At 31.7% G+C, this 22,168-nt stretch overlaps 1 protein-coding gene across 1 annotated transcript in view; it reads right to left on the bottom strand.

The window, feature by feature from the left end:
* The window catches only part of LOC117177369 (SPARC-related modular calcium-binding protein 2), a 93,279-nt gene that overhangs the window by 41,968 nt on the left and 29,143 nt on the right, over positions 1-22,168 (bottom strand). The window contains exon 2 of the mRNA XM_033368010.1: positions 2,654-2,816. Within this exon, the coding sequence (XP_033223901.1) occupies positions 2,654-2,816 (163 nt within the window). The remainder of the gene's footprint in view (positions 1-2,653; positions 2,817-22,168) is intronic.

The raw sequence follows: 22,168 nt of genomic DNA, 5'->3' as shown, positions 1-22,168 counted from the left end.
TTCGAAAACTGATTTTCAAGCCATCAGGGGCCAACTCGAGCGGCCTGAAGCGGCCAGGCAAATTTTATGCGTGGTTATAGAATCCGGAGTCTCAATTGTAAAGGTTTGGATGATTTAAATTTGCAAGAGGTAGTGGAGTCAAATAAGGTTTAAACCTAAGAATCCCGGTCCTGGCAACGGATTTTTATGAAACTTTTTGGATTATGTAGATAAGAGTATATACATTAAGTTAAACTATCAGAAATCCGTGCTATTTTGAAAATCAAATTTTGTTCACACAAAAAAAAATATGATTAGCCACAATAATACTTTTGAATAATTCAATTGTTAATTATTCAATAAAAGTATTATACGCAATTGTCTTATATTTCTCATAAAAATAGAAAGATAAACGTTTATTTTTCGGCCTGCTGGCCTTAAAAAATTTACTTGCTTACACTCCCATCTTTTACAGAATTTTCTTCTTAAAAGCTAACATTCATTCACATCTTATCACTAAGCCGCTCGTTTTCATCACGGTAAAAAAATTAAGCTGTGACAGGTATATTATTCCTTATTATAGCCAAACATTTAGCTGAAAACGAACGAAGGAATTTAGAAAGATCCCTGGATCAGCGAAAATGAATATCCTTGACCATTTTCCATCTACCGGGGATATCGTATATTCAAACCCTTAATAAGTATAGCTATAATAGGGATATTAAGAATAGGTGTCTGAAGCAATTATTGGAAGAGCGCCGGTGCATTATGGGAGCAGCGAAATAAAATGGCGACGGTCTAATCAGGAGCAGTGACAGTTGAGATTTACTTTGGACAATTAAACGCTTTTTATCACTTAAAATGTGCGCGATTGTTAATATTAAATGGAGTTTATGATGCAGTAATAATAATTGACATTTGTTTCGATTGTAGGCGATAACTATATTGAAATATAAAGAAACGTGAGAAAAACAACAAACTTGACCTCCAAATGCATTACACGGATTTCAAGGTAATTCATTTTCGCGATACCAGACGAAAAATTGGCTACTGTAAGTTAATATATTTCTATAACAACTAAATTTTTTTTCGAATCTGAAGATAATACAATTATACATAATCTGTCGAAAATAATAAACTTTCGAACTTAGCAATTTTGTACAAATTCCTGATTTACGAGAACAATTTACATAAAGTAACTAAATGTGTAACTCTTCTAACTAAACGTTTTACCTAATCCAAGCGTACACTTTCTTTGAGTTTAATATATTCTCTATTCATTCGTTCGCCTCAAGAATTTTTTTTCCGTGTAGCCTAGCCTTCCTCGTTTCGCCTCGCTCCGCACGCATATCACTATTTTCTCGCTTTGCCTCGCATTACCAGCCTCTGCCTCAGCGGCTAACACCCAATACTTATCTACTATTTACAATATTTACATTTTTCTTACACCTACTTCCTCTCATATTTACAATCTTTTCTTCTCCATTCCTCTTTCTCCTTCACACTCCTTCCACCATTGCTCTACTTTTGCATCCCCCTTCCTTCACAATTCATACATCCTCTTCTCTCTAGATTCTAGAAATCCACAAACTATTATAATCCTCCATGCATCCACACCTCATTCTCGCCATAAGTTCCTGCCTTCTTTGCTCTCCTTTCTCACATGAATATTGCGCTCTCTCCCTTGGCATAATCCACACATAGTTCCCGTTTTTTTATCCTCTCATCTCCTTCTGGCTTCTCTATCTCCCTACGTCTGTTCTCCTTCTCCCATCAACACTCCTTAACCAGCTTACTTCTTCCCTCTTCCAAAAATTGCTCCTCATATTTACACACTCGACTCTCCGTTATAATCCCTAAACTCGTTCTTCCTGTCTCCCTCCTGAAAATATAGTTCGGCGTATTCCTCCTATTTTCCTCCTCACTTACCTTCCACCCCCACACCTCCACTCCGTAAAATAAAACACTCATTACTAGCGAATCAAACAATTTCATTCTCCTTACAACATCATCTGCGAACAACCTATTTCCCAGTCCCCACACCTGCCTCATCCCAACATTTGCCTTTCTCACTCTCTCTTTTATATGACCATTCACTCCCCCATTCCTCTGAAACAGAAAGCCCAGGTACACAAACTCTTTTACCTTCCGTATCGCTGTTCCCTTCCACTCCTACCCTAACTCCTCCTACCACTCCGGCTCTCTTATTTTTCGTATCCTCATATACCTCCCAGACCCTCTCGATCAGGCCGCTCTCCACTCCCCTCTTTCCCATTGCCATCCACAACCCCCTACTATCCACCGAGGAGAACGCGCCTTTTAGATGTACAAAACACGCGTACATTTTGGCACCCTTTTTGGCTAGTTCTCTATCCACCACGTGCTGCAAGAAGTAAATATTTTCAATAGTACTGCTTCACTCCCTAAAGCCCGTCTACGTTTCCGGCAATATTCCTTTCCCCTTAACATCCTTCTCCAGGAAGTTTGTGTCAAATCTGACGTACGATGATTTTGTGAAGATCTCCACATGAAATGATTGCTATAGTGATCGATGAGCGACCAACGTCGGAGTAATCTCGTGAAAGCTGTGTGCTTTAAATAAGCTTACTCCAAAAGGGATTTTCTTTAATGCTATAATAATAATAAGTAATAATATAATAGAAAATTGTTATACCACGGCAGGGTCCAGTGTGTTTTACGAGAATAGATGCTCCTTGGCATTGCCTAGAAACGACTTCACATTGATTTGGATAAGTGACACCGTCGCTTGCACACACAGGTACAATTGTTCCGCTGATGCCCATTGTGCACTCTTGTAATTTCTTTGTACAGTCTTCCTGCAAATAAAAATCCATTACAATTTATCATTCATATTGCAAATCGCTTACTTAATCTATGCCATATTGAAAGACCACAGAGCTACAAGTTAAAATGCAAAGAGCGAAGAAATAATTGTTACTCGAGCATGAGACAATTGTTATTCCAGAAATTACAAAAATATTGTAGAAATCGTATTAGAAAATGAAAAAAAAAAGATTAAACACTATATATAATAATCTTCAAATTCATTAATTTACTTGGTTCACATCCGAGCTTCTATGTTTCCGTTCACTCATCGCGTGATTTGGTCTCTTGATTTTTTTCTAACACCCAGTTTGACAGTTTATTTGACAGTTTATTTGACAGTTTGACAAAATAATTTATATTTTTCTTCAGGATCATTTTAAGTTACATAAGTTTTGGGGAAGTTCTTTAAAAAAAGGAACCAATTGCAGCTACAGTTACTTCGTAGAAATAGTATAAACTTCTCACATTTCCAGTCATTTATTCAAGTAAAGTAAATCAACGCTTTCATTTTCACTGTTCGCAACTAAAGAATTTGCAATTGTAAATATATATAATTTAATAAATTTACATTTAAAATTTTCAAAATTAAACTATTACAAAAAAAGTATTCGCAATTGCATAATTTTCTATCATACGCATAAAATATTGAAGAAGCTTTAATTAAAAATATTGAAAATTGAAAATTGTTAAGAATTAAGGAATTTTTCATTTTAAATCTATAACATTGAACTATTAAAAAAATCGTTCAAAATTACATACATTTAAAATATAAATCTTGAAAATTGAAATTCTACATTTTTAATTTTAACTCTTCAAAATTGACTAAATTTGAATCGTATATTTTTAAAATAGAAGATTTTTCTATTTTTAAAACTTATAATTAAAAATGATGGAATTCTTAAGTTTTACAATTAAAAATTCTGTAATTTTAATGAATCACATACGAAATTTCTTCAATTTGATAGAATTAGAAACTTGACTTTTGATCTTAAAAATCATTAATATTTAAAAAATTTTTCTTTGCACATCTTCAAAATTGAATGATTTTAAATTTCAAATGTTTAAAATTGAAGAGTTTTTAAGTTTATAATTAAAAAATGTTGAAGTTTTCATTTTTAGGATTAAAAATTCTGTAATTTTGACGATTTATATCTGAAATTTCTTTAATTTTGATAATTTATTTCCAAAATGTCTTTAATTTGTACATATCTAAAATTAAAAATTTTTTATTTTGATAATTTCGAATTAACAATTATGTAAATTTTAAGTTTTACAATTAAAAAAGCTGCAATTTTGATGTTTTGTCTTCGAAGTTTCTTCAGTTTGGAAGATATAGAATTGAAAACTTAATTTTCCATCTTCTAAATCATAAAAATTTAAGAATGTTGATTAAAATTTTTTTTTTAATTCAACAGTTTTCAATTTTAAGTCTGCGAAATTGAACTCTTAAAAAGTAAATTCAAAACTGCATAATTTTAAATTATACACGTTACAAATTGAAGGATGTTCAATTGGCAATAATAAAGATAGAGCTATTTCAAAAAGATGATAACAATGTTATGATTTTAAATCATACGAAAATTAAAAACTAAACAAGTTGAAAATTTTTTGATTATACACATTTTCAAAACCCAATCGGAAATTTACTACTGGCGCACTACTGCCACGGGCAGCGTCGGCGTAATATACTTACCGCCAGTACTGGCCCAGCGCTGGCAGGACCTTGGAATGATAACTATGCTTGGTACTGGCTTTGAGTACTGCGCCAGTGCTGGTGGACAGTACTGACAGCCAGTGCTGGGGCAGTACTAGAAATGACGTTTAGACAAATTTAAGCCGATGTTCGTTTAAATTTCTAACAAGAAAAGGTCTGCATGAGATGTGTGAACTATAATGTGACTTAAAGGATATATTAATTAGCTTTACTTTTCGCATGAATTTCTATACAGTTATTACAAAGGTAATAGTTTGAGGTTATATCAAGGGGTCGAGTCTCCTTAAAGATTAGACAACGTGCGCTTTGAGAATAGTTGCTACGTGTTATTATTACAAATAGAAAGCTGCAATTACTTTTTACTTTGGCAAATTAAACAATGAATACGAAAATCATGGTATTTTTCTTGTGCGCAATTTTTCATTCTCATCTGAGAAGGTATTAGATTTGTGTAAAATTGGACCCCCCCAGTTTTTGTCAAATGTCCACGTTTTGAGACTCTCTGAAACCGAAAAACAGGTTTTTACGAATGTGTCTGTCTATAGTGAGACCACTTTTTTAAAAATTCCAAAATTCTCTGTACGGTTATTTTTAGTATTCAGAAAGTTGAACAATTTATCCTAATGACTTTTTTTGAAAAATCAAATATTACAAGAGTTAGAGCATTTTCAAAATCCAAAAAAACAAATTAAAATGAACATTTTAAGCCAAACAACGCATGATACGAAAAAAAGTCAAGAGAAGAAAAACGTTGATTTTCGAATTCCTTACAAGATCATGATAACAATTTTTTTAATTTGGTCGAAAAGTTGAAAATTCCAAATTTGATCGTACCCAAAATTTTTGAAACCACATTTTTTCAAGATTTAAAAATTCTATGTACGGTTGTTCATAGTACTCAAAAACTCAAACAATTTATCCTTATGACTGTTTTCTATAAATAGAAAATCATCAGAGTTAGGGCATTTTCAAAATAAAAAAAAAATAAAATAAAATGGACATTTTAAGCCAAACAACACATGATATGAAAAAAAGTCAAAAGAAGAAAAACTTTGCTTTTTGAAGGTCCTACAGGATTATGATAACTTTTTTAATTTGGTCGAAAAGTTGAAAATTCCAAATTTGATCCTACAAAAAAAAATGAAAAAGCTCAAATTACACGCACTGGAAAAAACTACAAATTCATAATGAATCACTTTTTGACACAAGTTGTGAAAAAATAAACAAACTAAATGTGTGGAAGACGGTACTCGGTATAGTAAAATGTGTAATAAAAAAATGGTTTGCCTAAGTAAGATCTAAAATTTTGATTTTCACATTTCTTGGATAGGGCACGCGCTTTTTACATTCACACTATAATGAGAAGGTATTGTTTTCATACGAAAAATGACTTTCGCGGATTCCATCCAATATAGACTTTTTGAGATTTCCTCAGAAGGAACAAAGAGTTTTCAGGTTGGTATCTGCCTGTCGTTGTTGTATGTATACTGGATGTGTTTGGACAGACTAATTGAATCGAATTGGGCTTTGGCACACAGGTTTAGGGGCAAAAGATTTTAAAATTCCACGTACGGCTATTTATAGCACGCGAAAATGTTAACAATTTATTTTGATGGATTTTTTTGATAACAAGAAAATTATCACAGTTATGGCTTTTTCAAAATACAAAATGAAAATAAAAATTCTAAACCAATCAACGCACGATATAAAAAAACGTAAGAAAAGGAAAACGTTACGTTTTGAAAAACTTACAAGGTCATCATAACAGGTTTTATAATTTTAAAAAAAAGTAGAAAATTTATCTTTTAATCGTACAAAAAATACTGAATTATTACATTCTCATCATAATAATAAGGTATTGTTTTATGGGAAAACTGACTATCGCGGATTTCTTGAAATTTTCACTTTTAGAGAATCCCTAATTCCCAAAGAAACCGGTCGTTGTAGTCTGTAAACACAGTAACATTTGAAGTAATTATTTGATTGAATTTTCCTTTGACACACTTTATGATGATATGAAAAGAAAGGACGATTTCGTTAGCCAGCTATTTTAAATAAAAATGCAATAATTTGGAGCATTTTCAACATTTTTAAAACCACTTTTTTAAGATTTGAAATTTTCATATAGTGCTGTTTATAGTGCACAAAAATATGAACAATTTATCTTGATGACTTTTTTGATAACAACAAAATTACCAGAGTTATAGCGTTTCCAAACTTTGAAAAAATAATAACGAAAATGACTCTTCTATGTCATTCAGCGCACCACATGAAAAAAGTCAACAAAAGAAAAATATTAGTTTTTGAAGACCCACACGATTATGGTATCATAACAACTTTTTGAATTTTGTTAAAAAATCGAAAATTCAAATTTTTGTCACACAAAAATAATGTATTATTACATTCTCATGATAATGAGAAGGCATTAGTTTTATGTGAAAACTATCTATCGCTAAATAATCTGAATAAATGTATTATAAGTTTGATACAGAAGTGTTAAACATAATATAGAAAAGTTAACATTTTGGGCAAAATCGAGTGCGAAGCACGAGATACGTGATCAGAATGGGTTCGTTAAAGCCGAAGAAGCTTTAACAAAGGAGAATTCACAATCACCAAATTACAGTTGTCGATGTTTGGTTCGTTAACCTTAATAGGTCCGTGCACAAATGTGGGGCAAATACAAAGACCGAGCGCAAAGGGCGAGACAAATGCAGCATCGAGCGCGAAGCGCGAGATAAATACACCTTCGAGCGCGAAGCGCGAGATGAATACATCGTCGAGCGCGAATCGCGAGAACCGACAGTCGCGTGCCCTAGGCGCGCTACCCAGTACTGCGCCAGTACTGCTCCGCCAAGATTTCGCTGGACGTTGGCAAAACCACTGGCTCAATACTGCGCCAGATGTAAGTGACAGCTCAACGGAGGCATTTTCCATTGGGAATGGTTCAGTTTCGAAAATGGAAGACATTAATATGAGACTCAGAATTCTAGAATATCTTTATATGAATATCTTATAACAATATAAAATTTCACATTAACGTAATAATTATTTTCTTTACTTCTAATTCCAGCTAGGATAAAAAATTATCTATTTAATCAATACTTACAGATCACTAAAAGCCGCTTCAGGCTAAATAAAAAAATTATATTGAAAGGGGAAGTAGCTATTTTAATGTTTATTTTAATTGATGATTATTAGTTATATTTCATGGTATTTTAAATTGAAGAATATATTTTAATTTGATAATTATAGGTAATCATAATAAGAAACGTATAATAAACGCGCATAGCATGCTATTTGTGCTAGTATTTAATCATTTGATTTGAAATAAATGACCATATGTAAATAATAAAAAAGAGCAAGAGATACCATCAGGGGATTTCTGAAATGCTTGCTTTCAAATGATTTATTTTCTGTGGATATCTAAGAAAAATGTAATTAGTTTCATATCTATGTAAATATTTTCATATTATTATGTGGTCTATAGTTTTTGGCAGAAGAGATTTTAGAATATATATTAGATAAAACTAAGACTTTATTGGAAATCATTAATAGACCACAAAGTATCATAATTATCATAAATTCTCTAGAGAATAAATATATGTATTTCTGCTGTAAAGTGTTGATCGTAAATATCGAAACCTAACCATTTTTGGTTGCATATCTGTCCAAAACATCTAACACTATTTCAGCGGAATCCCGATGTGGTCTGATTCGCTGGAATGTAGGGTCTTCTGTTATAAAAATAGATCATCTGCTAGTTCAATTTGAATCTTATAATTCTATAACTGAGAGAATCAAGACCACTCTAACTTTCGGGGTATTACACTGGTTTATTAGCATTTTACATTTCTAATTCTAATTTTAATGAATGAATTTGATTTTCGATTATCTCGCTTTATAAAAGTGAACGATCTACCTTCCAGAGTTAACAGAACTTGTTCCTCAATAGTGAACGTTTCTCAATGTAACTACATTCCACAGTTGGAAATTTTCGTAAATTAAAAACGAATATGTACTTAGTAGGGCGCCCAAAAATCTGTGGTTTTAAATGTTGGAAATGGTACCTCCCGAAATTTCTTATTGTTGGTGAAAAAAATTGCCATATATTTTCTTTTATTTTTTCAAAATTGTGTAGAGGTTACGGTTACTGTACGGTTATTCATAGAATTCATGAAATTGAACAATTTATCCTGATGATTTTTTTTTTGAAAATCAAAAATTACTAGAGTTATAGCATTTTCAAAATCCAGAAAAACAAACTAAAATCAACAATTTAAGTCAAACAACGCATGATACGAAAAAAAGTCTAGTGAAGAAAAACGTTGATTTTTGAAAGCCCTACAAGATTATGATAACAACTTTTTCAATTTGGGCAAAAAGTTGAAAATTCCAAATTTGATCGTACCAAAAATGTTTGAAACCACATTTTTTCAAGATTTAGAAATTCTATGTACGGTTGTTCATAGTACTCAGAAACTCGAAAAATTTATCCTCATGACTTTTTTCTATAAAAAGAAAATTATCAGTATTAGAGCATTTTCAAAATCCAAAAAAAAACAAACTAAAATGAACATTTCAAGCCAAAAAACGCATGATTTGAAAAAAAGTCACGAAAAGAAAAAACTTTGCTTTTTGAAAGCCCTACAGGACTATAATAACCACTTTTTTAATTTGGTCGAGAAGTTGAACACTCCAAATTTGATCGTACCAAAAATAATGAAAAATCCAAAAATTCCATTTTTTGGTCAAACTATGCAAGATACGAAAAAAATGAAAAAGCTCAAATTGCGTGGCCTGGAAAGAACTACAAATTAAGAATGAATCACTTTTCGATATAAGCTAGGAGAAAAAGTGAGACAAAACTTGTTCATCCAAAAAAGAGCTATAATTTTTGATAGGACAGTTAGTTTTTGCTTTAGTCGTGAAAAATAACATTGTAAATAAAAATATGAAATTTGTTTGAAAAAACGACACAAGTTATGAACTTAAATTACCAAACTAAAGTTGTTCGCCTAAAAAGATCTATAAATTTACTAATAGTTATTTTTCGATAGGATGAGTAGATTTTCTTTTAATCGTAAAACATAAGACTAAAAATTAAAAAATTAACTTTTTGAAAAAATCACAGAAAAGACGAAAGAGGACATAGGCTCCTATATAGGACCCTATATAGGTTCCTGTATTAGACCCTATGCAGATGCGAAGTAGTTTTTATTTAATCGTAAAAAACAACATTAAAAATAAAGAAATTATAAAAACAAGGAAATAAGAATTATGAATTGTAATGATATACATTTATTGAAATGATACATGTTTCAGAGCAGCTTAGAATACAATTTAAAGTAAAATAAGAAACAAATACAAAAATAATCATGATAAATACAATTTGATTTTTATTTTGCAATTTTTTAATAAGTAATCCCAGGCAGAGTTACATAAAAAATGTATTATAATTGATATAAAAGTGTTTTGTAAAATGTAAAAAAGTTGACATGTTGGACAAAATCGAGTGCGAAGCACGAGATACGTCATGAGAATGTGTTCGTTAAAGCCAAAAGAGCTTTAACAAAAGAGAGTTCAAAATAACAAAATTACAGTTGTCGGTCCGTTCGCCTTTGATTTTAAAAGGTATGTGCCCGAATGCGGAAGAAATGCAAAGACCAAATGCGGAGTGCGATTACCATCAGTAGCGTGCCGTACACGGAGAAAAATGGATGTTTAAATGTAGATATTCAAAGGGTAAGATTGTACCACCTAACATGCAGATATTCATACCAAACATCTACTATCTTTTTGAGATGTCAGTGGTGAAAAAATTTGTATGTTACACTGAAACACGTTCAGATGTTAAAATCGCCCGAGCGCATGCGCATTGCGCATTAAAATCTCTTAACTAAATTTGCCGGTTCTATATTTTCGATATCACAATTGCAGAATATTACAATTTTGGAACATTTCAAAAGAATAAAAATTAATGCTATCCTTAATTAAAATTGGATACCGGCTTCCGTCTGTATACACAAGGGATGTATGATCTTAAATTGCAGGTTTATATCATTATATTGACATGAACACATTGGACAAAATGCTTATAAATTTAAAATCAAATTTGAGTTCTAATAAACTAAAATGGATAGAATCTTAACTGCACATTACATAGCATTTGTTTTTCGCTCACTTATCGCTTTTTTATTTTGCATTTAAAATATACATAACCTCAACTTGATTGCATGTATCATCTGATCGACATTTTACACCTTTTATTGATTTTTCGTGCATGCAAGAACATTAATGTTTAATTATAAATACACAAATAAGTTATTAATTAATTCCTTGAATAACTAGAAATAATTAAACTCCTAAAATATTTACAGCCCTTATTTGACATAACCATAAATGTAATATCTCGGATATTTCAGTTAAACATTTTCGCTGTTCCATGGTAACATCTCACTTTTTAATATCTACAGATGCTAACTTCAAACATCCAAATTGTTGTCCTATAGTTAAACATAAAATATGTTAACCCTGAAAAGCATGATCCACATTTCAAACTTTTTTTCTAACTTTAAATTAATTCTAACGTTAAAAGCCGTATAAATTGAAAAATTTTGGAAGCATCAAAAACTGGAAACATGCAAGTTTGGAAGTTTTATTTATTTGAAAGCATACAAATCTGGAAGTTTTTCAGCTGCGAAAAATGCTATCCGTAGAAGATTGATTGGAATTATACAAGTTTCAGGGTTGCCAAAAATCTACATTTTTAAAATTCCATGATTTTTTGCTGACCAAATTTTCCTTTTTCTGATCATTAATATTAAAAGGCCAGCATTTTAATCTATTAACATTTTTAACATAAAATCTTTTGTAAAAATAATAAAACAATTTCAAATTAAAATTTAAAAATTTCAAATTGATTTATTTCAACGAAAAAAATCTTCTTTACTATCATAAAAGATAAGTTTTCAATCTTAAAGGATGAATGTTCAACAAAACAGTTTAATTTTTTGTGAAAAATATGCATTTTTAACAAGATAGTTTATTTTAAACCTGAAACGATGGATTTTCACCCAAATGATTTAATTTTCAAACGAAGAAGACGAATGTTCAACAACAGTAACAAAAAAGTTAAATTTTGGAACAAAAAAGATAACTTTTTAACAAAATACTTGAATTTTCAACAAAATAATTAAATTGTCAACAAAATAGTTAAATTTTTAATCAAATACGTACATTTTCTAACTACAAAAGTTAATTTTTAACTAAATAGTCGATCTTTTAAACAAATAAAAATTAAACTTCAAACAAAAATAGTTTAATCACCAAGCTAAAAAGTCGAATATTAAAGGAAACAGGTGACTTTTAAACCCAGATAATATCAATTTTCAACAAAAAAAGTTAATTTTTAAACAAAAAGATGAATTTTTAAGTAAAATAACACAGGGCCACAAGATGAAATTGAGGTGGAGCATCTTTCAGCCTAGTTCACCTTTATGTTTTTGGGGTCGCTGATAACGATCCCGGTATTCATATGACTTCATCACTTATAAATCAAGGTTAAAGGAAGGTCAAACACCTTAATTTGATTGATGCAATTTTTTTGACCCCGGATTATGACTGGCCACTCACACAAAAATTAACTCCAGGATCTATGAACATACTACAAGAGAGTCTCATTCCTAGTCATAAAGTCATCCTTCCACCATTGCATATCAAACTCGGCTTATTTAAACAGCTTATCAAAGCAATGAGGGTATCGGAGAGCGATGCTTTCATGTATATATTTGAGAAATTTCCCAATATTTCTGAAATGAAAATCAATGAAGGTGTTTTCGATGGCTCCCAAATAAGGGAACTGATGAATGATGATGAATTCGAAATGAGAATTACAACTAATGAGAGAGCAGCTTGGAGTAGTTTTAAAGAAATTCAAAAAAATTCTTAGGAAATAACAAAGACCCTGATTACAAGAATGTTGCCGACACTGTTGGAAAACTACCGACAGATGGGATATTTAATGAATTTAAAGATCCATTTCCTCCATTCCCACATTGATTACTTCCCTGAATTCTGGGGGACTTCAGTGAGGAGCAGGGTGAGAGATTTCACCAAGACTTGAAAGACTTCGAGAAAAGATATCAAGGTGTTTGGGATGTGAACATGATGTCAGACTACTGTTGGTCTTTGAAAAGAGACACATCAAATGGACACAAAAGAAAATCCCTCCGTAGATCGTTTACGAACAAAAGAACACGTCTTACATACATTTTCAATTTGCATTGTTTGTACAAATCTACTATGCGATTCCATTAAAAGAATCCATTCTTCCAACCTAAACAATCTCGTTATATAAAATCTGAACCCAAATTTTGAATTAGAATTGCTTCAACACCCGCAATTGTTTCCATTGCGCCAAAAACCCTTGAGACGTGATGGGGTCATATGAACACCGGGATCGTGATCAGCGACCCCAAAAACGTAAAGGTCCACTGCTTCGAGACCCGTTCCTAGCTAAGACATCAGCCGAGAGATTAAAAGAAGGATTTGACCGCTATATGACCTCCAAACGACCTTCAGAGGTCGGTTCGACAAGCAGGTCAAGACGTATTCGGACGCAAAATTTTCAGCTCTTTCAGAATCCGGGGTCGAAAAAATTGCATCAGTGGAATTAAGGTGTTTGACCTTCATTTGACCTTTACCTAGACGTGATGGGGTCATATGGACACCGGGATCGTGATCAGCGACCCCAGAAACATGAAGGTCCATTGGTTCGAGACCCGTTCATAGTTAACACATCAGCTAAAAGATCAAAAGAAGGATTTTACCTCTAGATGAACTCCAAATGACCTGCAGAGGTCGGTTTGACCAACAAGTCAAAACGTATTCGGACGTAAAATTTTCCGCTCTTTCAGAACCCGGGGTAAAAAAAATTTCATCAATCGAATTAAGGTGTTTGACCTTCATTTGACCTTGATCTAGACGTGATGGGGTCATATGGACACCGGAATCGCGAACAGCCACTCCAAAAACTTAAAGGTCAACTAGGCTGAAAGATGTTCCACCTTAATTTTATCTTGTGGCCCTGTGTAATGAATCATCAGATGGAATAATTGAATTTTCAGTTGAAAAAATAAATTTTCAACCAAAAAAATTAGTTGCACCTAGCAGTTTAATTTCAATTTTTTACATAATTAAAAAACGAATATTCAACACAGAAAGATCTGTAGACCTAATAGATTCAATTGACGAGATGCATTTCCAAACTAAAAAAGATAAATTTTCTACAAACGTAATTTAATTTTCAAGACAAAAAGAGAAATTTTCAAAAACCAGTTAAATTTTTCAACAAAAATTTGTATAACGATATTGTTGAACACTTAAGCAAATAATACAGTTTTTATTTAAAATATAATCGCCAGAAGGGAAGAACTACAAAAAATAAATAGAAATAGCGATAGAACACAAATAATTTACTGACAAAAATACTATATTAGGTTCGCCATAAAACTTTATATTGAAAATTCCCAATTTTTTCCCCGGACCAATTTCTTATATATCAGAATCCTATTTTTTAAACATTTTGGACATAGAATCTTTTATAAGCGAAATAAAACAATTAAAAATAAGAATTTTAAATTTATTTTCCTTCGCAGTTATTTAAAACGCCTCTTACGGAAAATCCCGGACTTTTTCTAGACTTTTTTCGAAATCCCTTACTTTCCCTTGATTTTCAGGTTTTCCCTCACTTACGAACACCCTTGTTTATAAAATAAAATGTTCGCTTTTTCTAATGAAAGTTAAATAAAGGTTTGTTATTTCTTTTCTGAAAACAGTGGAAAAAGAATGTAAAAATATTAAGAGATTAAGGGTGTGAAAATTAAGTGTTTGTAATGGCATCCCGGAAAAGTTGGAAGCATTTCGCGTGCGATTGGAATCCGTAACGCCGGAAAGTCCGTGCGAATGCAAATGAGTCATTATATATGCGCAATGTGTCAAGAGTTGGCGCCACTACATGTTTCACCTCGTATATTATGCTCAGCTCTGACGAAGAAAAAGCAAAAAAATGGAGAGATGATTCTTCAGATACTAGAGAGACTGGCTCATGATTATGAGACCTGAGCAGCATCATTAATAAAAAAAATTTTCGCAGACATGCTTCCATATCTGAACATGAAATTTCGAACAATTTTTTGCACACTAACTAGATAAACTTTCAGATTACATTTAATTATTCACTTTTATGATTATTGCCTACATTCAAGCTTCCATTAAAAAACGCTTCAACTTTTTCACTTCTTAATTATTTTGTATAACGCGAGGATGTTAAATTATTATTGGACGCATCTTATTATTTATTATTAAAACACCTAAAATGTCTGAAGATAAATTAGGTAGAGTAATTTTTAAAAAGGTCATGTCAAGGTTTACTACAATTCGTTGAGCGTAGAGCAAATATTTTTCGTGTTCCTACACACTTCTTTTTCAATATATATATTTAAAAAAATATATTTGAATTAAATATATGCGAGTTCGGTCCTGATTGCGCCATTATAATGTTAAGTGACTGCCATTATGATATGGACTTAGAATATTTATGCACTTCAGAAAGCGATATCTCGGCGTTATAATTTCATGGAGAAATCGATATTCGCTCGGACGCTTTTAATCTCATAAAATACATGATTACATCGGTATTTACAAAGATAAGGTGGTTGAAACGATAGGGGTTAAGAATATGTATAAAAATAATAAAAATAATTAAATTAATCAGATCTTAATATGAACGAATCTTCAAGAATATATAGAAATTGGAAAAAATATAGTACTTTGTTGAAAATAGTTTGATAAATAAAAGGAAAACATTTCTAAATTTGTGTAATTTCGTAAATTATTGACGAGATTATAAAACCTTGAATTAGAATTTACCTTCAAAATGTCTTAATCACTTAAATAAATAAATAAGTAAATCAATAAGACGCATGAGTTCATTTTTCTATCACTATTTCTGTACTATTATGAGTAATTTCATTTTATTACGTCTGCAAATAAATGGTATAAAGAAACTAATAAAATTAAATAAATTAAAAGTTTATTGAATTAATTTCATTGCATGATTAATCATCGCTAATAAATTATAAATTAACGATCATTTGAAACTAACGTTGCAAGAGTTTGATATCAGAATTGACAGTAGAACAAGGATGTATATAGTCAGACGCGGAATAAACTTTAATAAATCATTTCAACTAGACACTACAAAATTTATTATACAATCATCGAAATTATATAATGCTTTATCCAAGAATATAAAGTACAATTTTTAGGAAATGAAAATGATTTCCCCGAATTGTCTGACCATATCGTAGTATTTTCTACTGAAGTTTCTCTGCTTTCAAGTTCCGCAACTGTACAAGTTCTCATTTTCTTATATCACGGTATATTTTGAATTACCTAATGAGTTGGATTTCACAAAATGATTCATTAGCATGAAGATAACATTGTACTTCGCTGAGTTATTGTATAAATATTTTTGGTTAAATTTTACTTTTTTCTACAAAATGAAAAAATTAACAATATAAAAAATATGTAGATGTTTAAAAATCTATAGGAAGACATAAATTCCAAATGAGCCGTCACCAAGCCCACTTGACTAATTATTATAAAAAATGAATTTGATAAGTAAGGGGTGCGACTTCGCCGAATAAGCAAAGTCAGTGGGAAAATTTTTCTATAGAAAAATTTGCCCTTTTTCGATTTTTTGCAGAAAGATGGTACTTTTCAGTTTTTTTGAAAATGTTCATATTTCTGTACACCTCACATAAAAATGATCTATATATAGACGGAAGCCGACTCGATTCCATGTCAATTAAAAAAACAAAACATTTTGGCATTAACAGGTTTGAAGATATGACCCTCAGGCGTTGTCCGTCGCGGAGAAAAATGAAATTGAAGAGTTGGATATTTAGTGATCGAATTTTGTAATGATCAGAGAATTTCGAGAATAGATAGTAGACAAGAGAAGGAATGCGATTATTTTTTGTGCGATCAAAATGAGAATTTTTGATTTTTTAAGAAGATGCAAGAAGTTGTTATGATAATCTCGTATAGGGCTTTCAAAAAGCAACGTGTTTCTTCTCTTACATTCATTCATTGTTCGACTTTTCGAGTGCTACGAAAAGCCGTATATAGAATTTTTAAATCTTGAAAAAAATAGTCTAAAAATTTTTGAACATGCTCTAACTTTTTAAATTTCATCCGAAATGGTTGGCTAACGAACTTGACCTTCAGTTTCCGACACTAAAAGAGTGTACCAAAGGCCAATCAAATAGATTACTTCTTTTAAAAGTTGTCGGGCTCACAGACTTACATAAATGCAGACATACATAGAGACATACATTCAACATAACATACAACCATGCATACATACATACATATATACATACACACATGCAGAAAAAACTCGTAAAAACAACTTCGTAATAAACTTTGTAAAAACCTGTTGTTCGGGTTCAGAGGTTCTCAAAACGTGGACATCCGATAAAAACTGAGGGAGGGGGGCAAATTTTACACAAATCTACAAAATATGAAAAGAGGAATAACTAAATAACTAAAGAGGTTAAATGTATTTATAAAAGGAGTGAATAATTATTCAAGAAAATGAAAAATTAATTTAATTTAATTTTTAACGATTTATAAAACTGGTTGTTCTAATTAATTACTAATTCCCAAGCAGAGACGGCCAATAGGGAATTTTAGTTTCGGCAAAGATATTATGTTTCGGTTCATAATTTTTTTTACTGAAAACTGATTACCAGACTACTTTTTTGGCAAAGCTGTAATACTCGTCCATATTTCTCATTTTTAATTTAATTAGTAAAAATTATAGAAAAATAGTAACACTTTGAGAAAATAAATTTATTTTCGAAGAACATGATAAAGTTAAAAACACGTTGGGTTTTCCATGAAAAAGACATTACAAAATTATTATTTGCATAATTTCTTAAGATTCTTGAAGGAAATTATTTCAAAAAACAAGAAATAAAAAATAAAATAAAAAAGTGCTTTCATTAAAAAAATTATGAACCGAAACTAAAATTCACAATTAGCGTGCTCCCCTTGTCAGATTTAAATAGTACGTTCTATGATGTATAGTAGTGCTGGCGTCTGTTAAGTGACGCCAGATCTAAAGAAGAGATCTATCTCGATGTAATAATATGGTGTAAAATAAAAGTTCCTTTGTACGGCTGCAGAGGAGCATCGAAACTGGACGACTGATGAGGTTATTACGAGTGATTTGCATGCTATTGCACGTTCTTTGTGACTAATGCATTATACTATTACATGCAAAGAGCGCGACAATTGATCGAGTCAAGTCACGGAGCGATGCCTCTGACGCGAGTTAACCCATAGGATCGAGGCTATCAGAAAATATTCCTAATGCACGAGCACGTCATATGTACTCGCTACTCTCTTCACGTTTCGATAAGTACTGTATTCAGATCTCACAACTTTGTCCATAAAAATAGGATTCTTAATACCCAATTTGAATCAGTCACATATGTGGAAAATTACGCATTCCTACTGCTGAGAGAAATCTGACTTATATATATGATATCAATGGGGGCATTTTGGGGGGTCCCGATCAGTTCAGAATATGCTTGTAGCAGGTTATTTAATCCGGATCCTTAGAGTAGTGAATTACTTAGGTATTTTCACATCATCGACACTTATGTTTACTTCATCGAATGCTGAGGAGAAAGCGATGGCACCAAATGCAAGGGACTAATCTTTATTTTTGTAAGACCTTTGGTAAAAAAATAATAATCATTAAAAAAAATATTTCTAACAAATAGATGGAAAATAGCGATATTATGTGTCTGAGTAAATAATTAATTATACATAGAGTTAGATGTAAAATATGACATACTTCAGGCCAGATAAAAAATCGTAATGATGGTAAGAAGATCCTTTATTCAATTTTCTTGTCAACGTTGGGAGAGTCAAATGCTCTCCTCATCAGGAAAAACATAAATCCAATGACAAAATATAAGTACTTACATATATTGCCATACAAACTAAAAGGATACATAAGTGACATTGCAGCTTGGGTAGACTTTTTCATTACCAAGTTTAAGAAAATAACCCAAAACGGCAATGTCACTTATGTATCTTTTTAGTTTATGCGGCAGTATAAAAGCGCAACACAGCAACACAAGTAAACGTTTTTGTAACTTTAACTATTTAATTTTACTTTTTAATATCGTACATGATTCGCTTTGTATTTAGTATTTTAAACTTAGCTCTGTTTTTACAGTTTTAATATTTTTGACAGAATAAATTCAGAGATAAAATAAAAATTTTAAGAACGTGATTTAATAATCAAACACATTGACTTATTCTTTTATAAATGTAAGGATTTTTATTTTGACACTGGATTTATATCTTTCCCGATGAGGAGAGCATTTGACTCTCGAAACGCTGACAAGAGAATTTAATAGAGGATCTTCTCAACATCATTACGGTCTTTTATCTGGTCTGAAGAGACATAAAAATGGGGGCTCCTGGAAAGGGAGCAGGGTGCGACTTGGGGATGGGTGCCACCGAAGTCAATCTCCCCCAAAGAAGGTGTATAAGACCGGGGGCCGGGGTCCGTGAAAAGTTTGATTGATGTGGCTGGAGGAAGGGGGTTGCTAAAATCACTCTACATCGGAGAAGGTCTATAAAAACGGAGAGGAGCCCTGGAAAGGGGGAATTGCCTAGAAGGAGAGTATTGCCGAAGTCACTCAACCACCGAGAAGGTATATATGGTAAAAAACGGGGGACTCCTGGAAAAAGATTAGAGTTTGATCAGGGAGAGGGTGTCGCCGAGGTCTCAAGTTCCCAGTGAAGGGGTATAAAAACTGGGTGATCCCTGGAAAGAGAGAAGAGTGTGGCCGGAGAAAGGGAAGGTCTTTTAGAAAAAATTTTAATATAAAAATATCCATATTTCGAAAAATATTGGATATTTCGATGCAAAAGTCTTAAATTAGTGTTTCTCATAAAAAATCAGATCGGAATCCATGTTTAGAAATTATGTAAACAAAATAAGAAATGAATTATTTTAACATAAAACAATCGATATATCGAACATTATACGAAAAGTTACTTTCTCTCAGAGAAGGGGCGCAATACGCGGGGGGGGGGGGGGGGGAAGTGTGTGGCTGGGATATCGTAATAATTCCCTAATTATTTTCACCTCAGCACTCGACGAAGTAAAGTTAGCTGGTGATTAAATGGAAATATTTAATATAGAAAGCTTCTAAAAGCACGGACGTAATTTACTGGTATAAAAATAGGGTTATAAATAAAATTGACTTAAGTTTGAAAACTGAAAAATGGCATATATATTCAAAATACAGAATATGGTTTCTAGAATCGAGAAAATTCTTTTAAATGTACTCAATTTTCTTCAAGTTAAAGATTATTAAGATTAGTAACTGAAATGTAGATGATTAAGAAAGTTAGTAAACAATCTTGTAATCTTCATCTCTCGTCATATATAGTTTTATTTTAGTGTTTAAACACAGCATTACGAAGAAAAATTTACTAGAAAAATTGGAAAGTTCAGAAAGTTCAAACAAATTGAGTTCGTAAGACGAATTCCAATCCATTAATCATGTTATATTGACGATCTCCGAATGATATTTTTCATTCTGATTGCGGCTGCTGCCATTTAGTACCGACTCTCGAGGTTGAAATAACAAATGAATTAGGGTTGGAAATATTGGGCGACTAATATTGTAATTAAACTGAAATGACTTTTATCAAACCTCCATTACATTTCCTCTGTCAGATTCCATTATCATTGTAAAATTCACTAGATTGGACTAGGTCAGTTTTCTAGTTTGTTAATAAACTTTGATTTAGAAATTGTTTTCAATTATTTAGAGCTTGTAATTTAAACATGGAATAAATTCAATATAGGTAACCAAATACAATACATTAAAATTGAAATACTGTGCTTAGTACAAATTGAAGGGTAGCACGCCATAAGTACCAATAAAAATCGTATATATTTCTATACGAGAGGTATGCTCAATACTTTCAGTGAGGTTTCAATACTTTCATTAAAATTCCAATACTTTCATTAAAATTTTAATACGAAATTTTATTATGGTTCAATATTCTGTACTTAAGTTTCAATATTGTTGATGAGATTTCAATACTTTCATTGAGATTTCAATACTTTCATTGAAATTTCAATACTTTCATTAAAATTTCAATACAAAATATTAGCAAGATTCAATATTCTGTACTAAAATTTCCATACCTGGATTGACATTTCAATACTACTAATGTATACTAATGTATAGTAACTTCAAGGTACACTTGTCACTATAACTGACGTCATGCACTTTTCACTTAAACTTATAACAGAAATTTCTAACAGTGCAGCATGAACTCGCAGACGAGGCGAAGTCGAACCGAAGGGTGATAATTCAGTAAAGTTAGCTTGAAAACAGGTCACTTCCAGAAAAAATGTATAAAGTTTTTATGTCTATCGTACGTTGTTCCCGTATGACATAAGAATCATATATCAAAAGAGTTTCCCTCTAGCCGGCTTGTGGAACCACCTTTAAATATAACGAACAACCCCCGTAAAGTGGGTTTTATCGCGCATTTCTAAAAGGGTGCTTTTAACGACAAAAATAATTAAGTACCAAAAAATAGTAAATAAAATTCTGAACAAGAAGGGTTATGTGCATTTTTGTTGTGCGGGTCACAGTACACCCGAGTAATTGACCCTTTGAGTAGGGGGTGAGTTTGAGCTCAAAGCCCGCACGCTCCTTCTCTTGCACATATACGGAACGGGGTGGTTTTTCGGTCGTAATGTATAAGACTAAAATTGTAAAGCAGACAATTATCTACAAATATTACTTATTTATTTGTTTTCATGTAAACAATTAAACATTATATAAAGATTATGCCGAAAATATATAAAAACTTCGAAAACTTTGCTTTTTGTAAGCCCTAGAAGATGCTCATAACAACTTTTTGGATTTACATGAAAAATCAAAAATTCAAATTTTGATTGCACAAAAAAATAATGAAACATCAAAAATTTTATTTTGTGCTTTGCGCACGATACTGGGTTACCTCGCGCTTCGCGCTAGGATATTTATTATCTGCATTTGGATTGCTTGAATAAAACTTTATCAAAAAGATCTCTTTTAGATCGCAGTATTTTTATGTGTCTTCATATTCTAAATTTTCTACTTTATTAAGTATACTTTAAGGGTCCCAGGTCTAAACCTGTTAACCGTCATTTCAGAAATTTTACACGGCGAAGGAAAATCGTTGTTATTTTTGTAACTTTCAATATTTTTTTCAAAATATCAGAATATCTAGTCTAGAAAAAACTGTTTTTTTTTCAAGAAAAAAATGTTATCCTTGTGAAGAAACTGTAAATGTTCAGAAAAAATTACATTTCCTGTCATGGCTTTTTCATCGACTATATCAACTCGAAGGTTTAGCGTAATGGTTAAAACTCCCGACTGCTAGACGATAGATTTAGGTATAGATGTAGGAGTTCGATACTCCGTAGAGTTTATAATTTTATTTGTAATATAATGTCTAAACATG

This window comes from Belonocnema kinseyi, chromosome 7 (genome assembly GCF_010883055.1).
Source record: "Belonocnema kinseyi isolate 2016_QV_RU_SX_M_011 chromosome 7, B_treatae_v1, whole genome shotgun sequence".
NCBI lineage: Eukaryota > Metazoa > Arthropoda > Insecta > Hymenoptera > Cynipidae > Belonocnema > Belonocnema kinseyi.
This window is presented reverse-complemented; position numbering and strand designations above follow the sequence as displayed.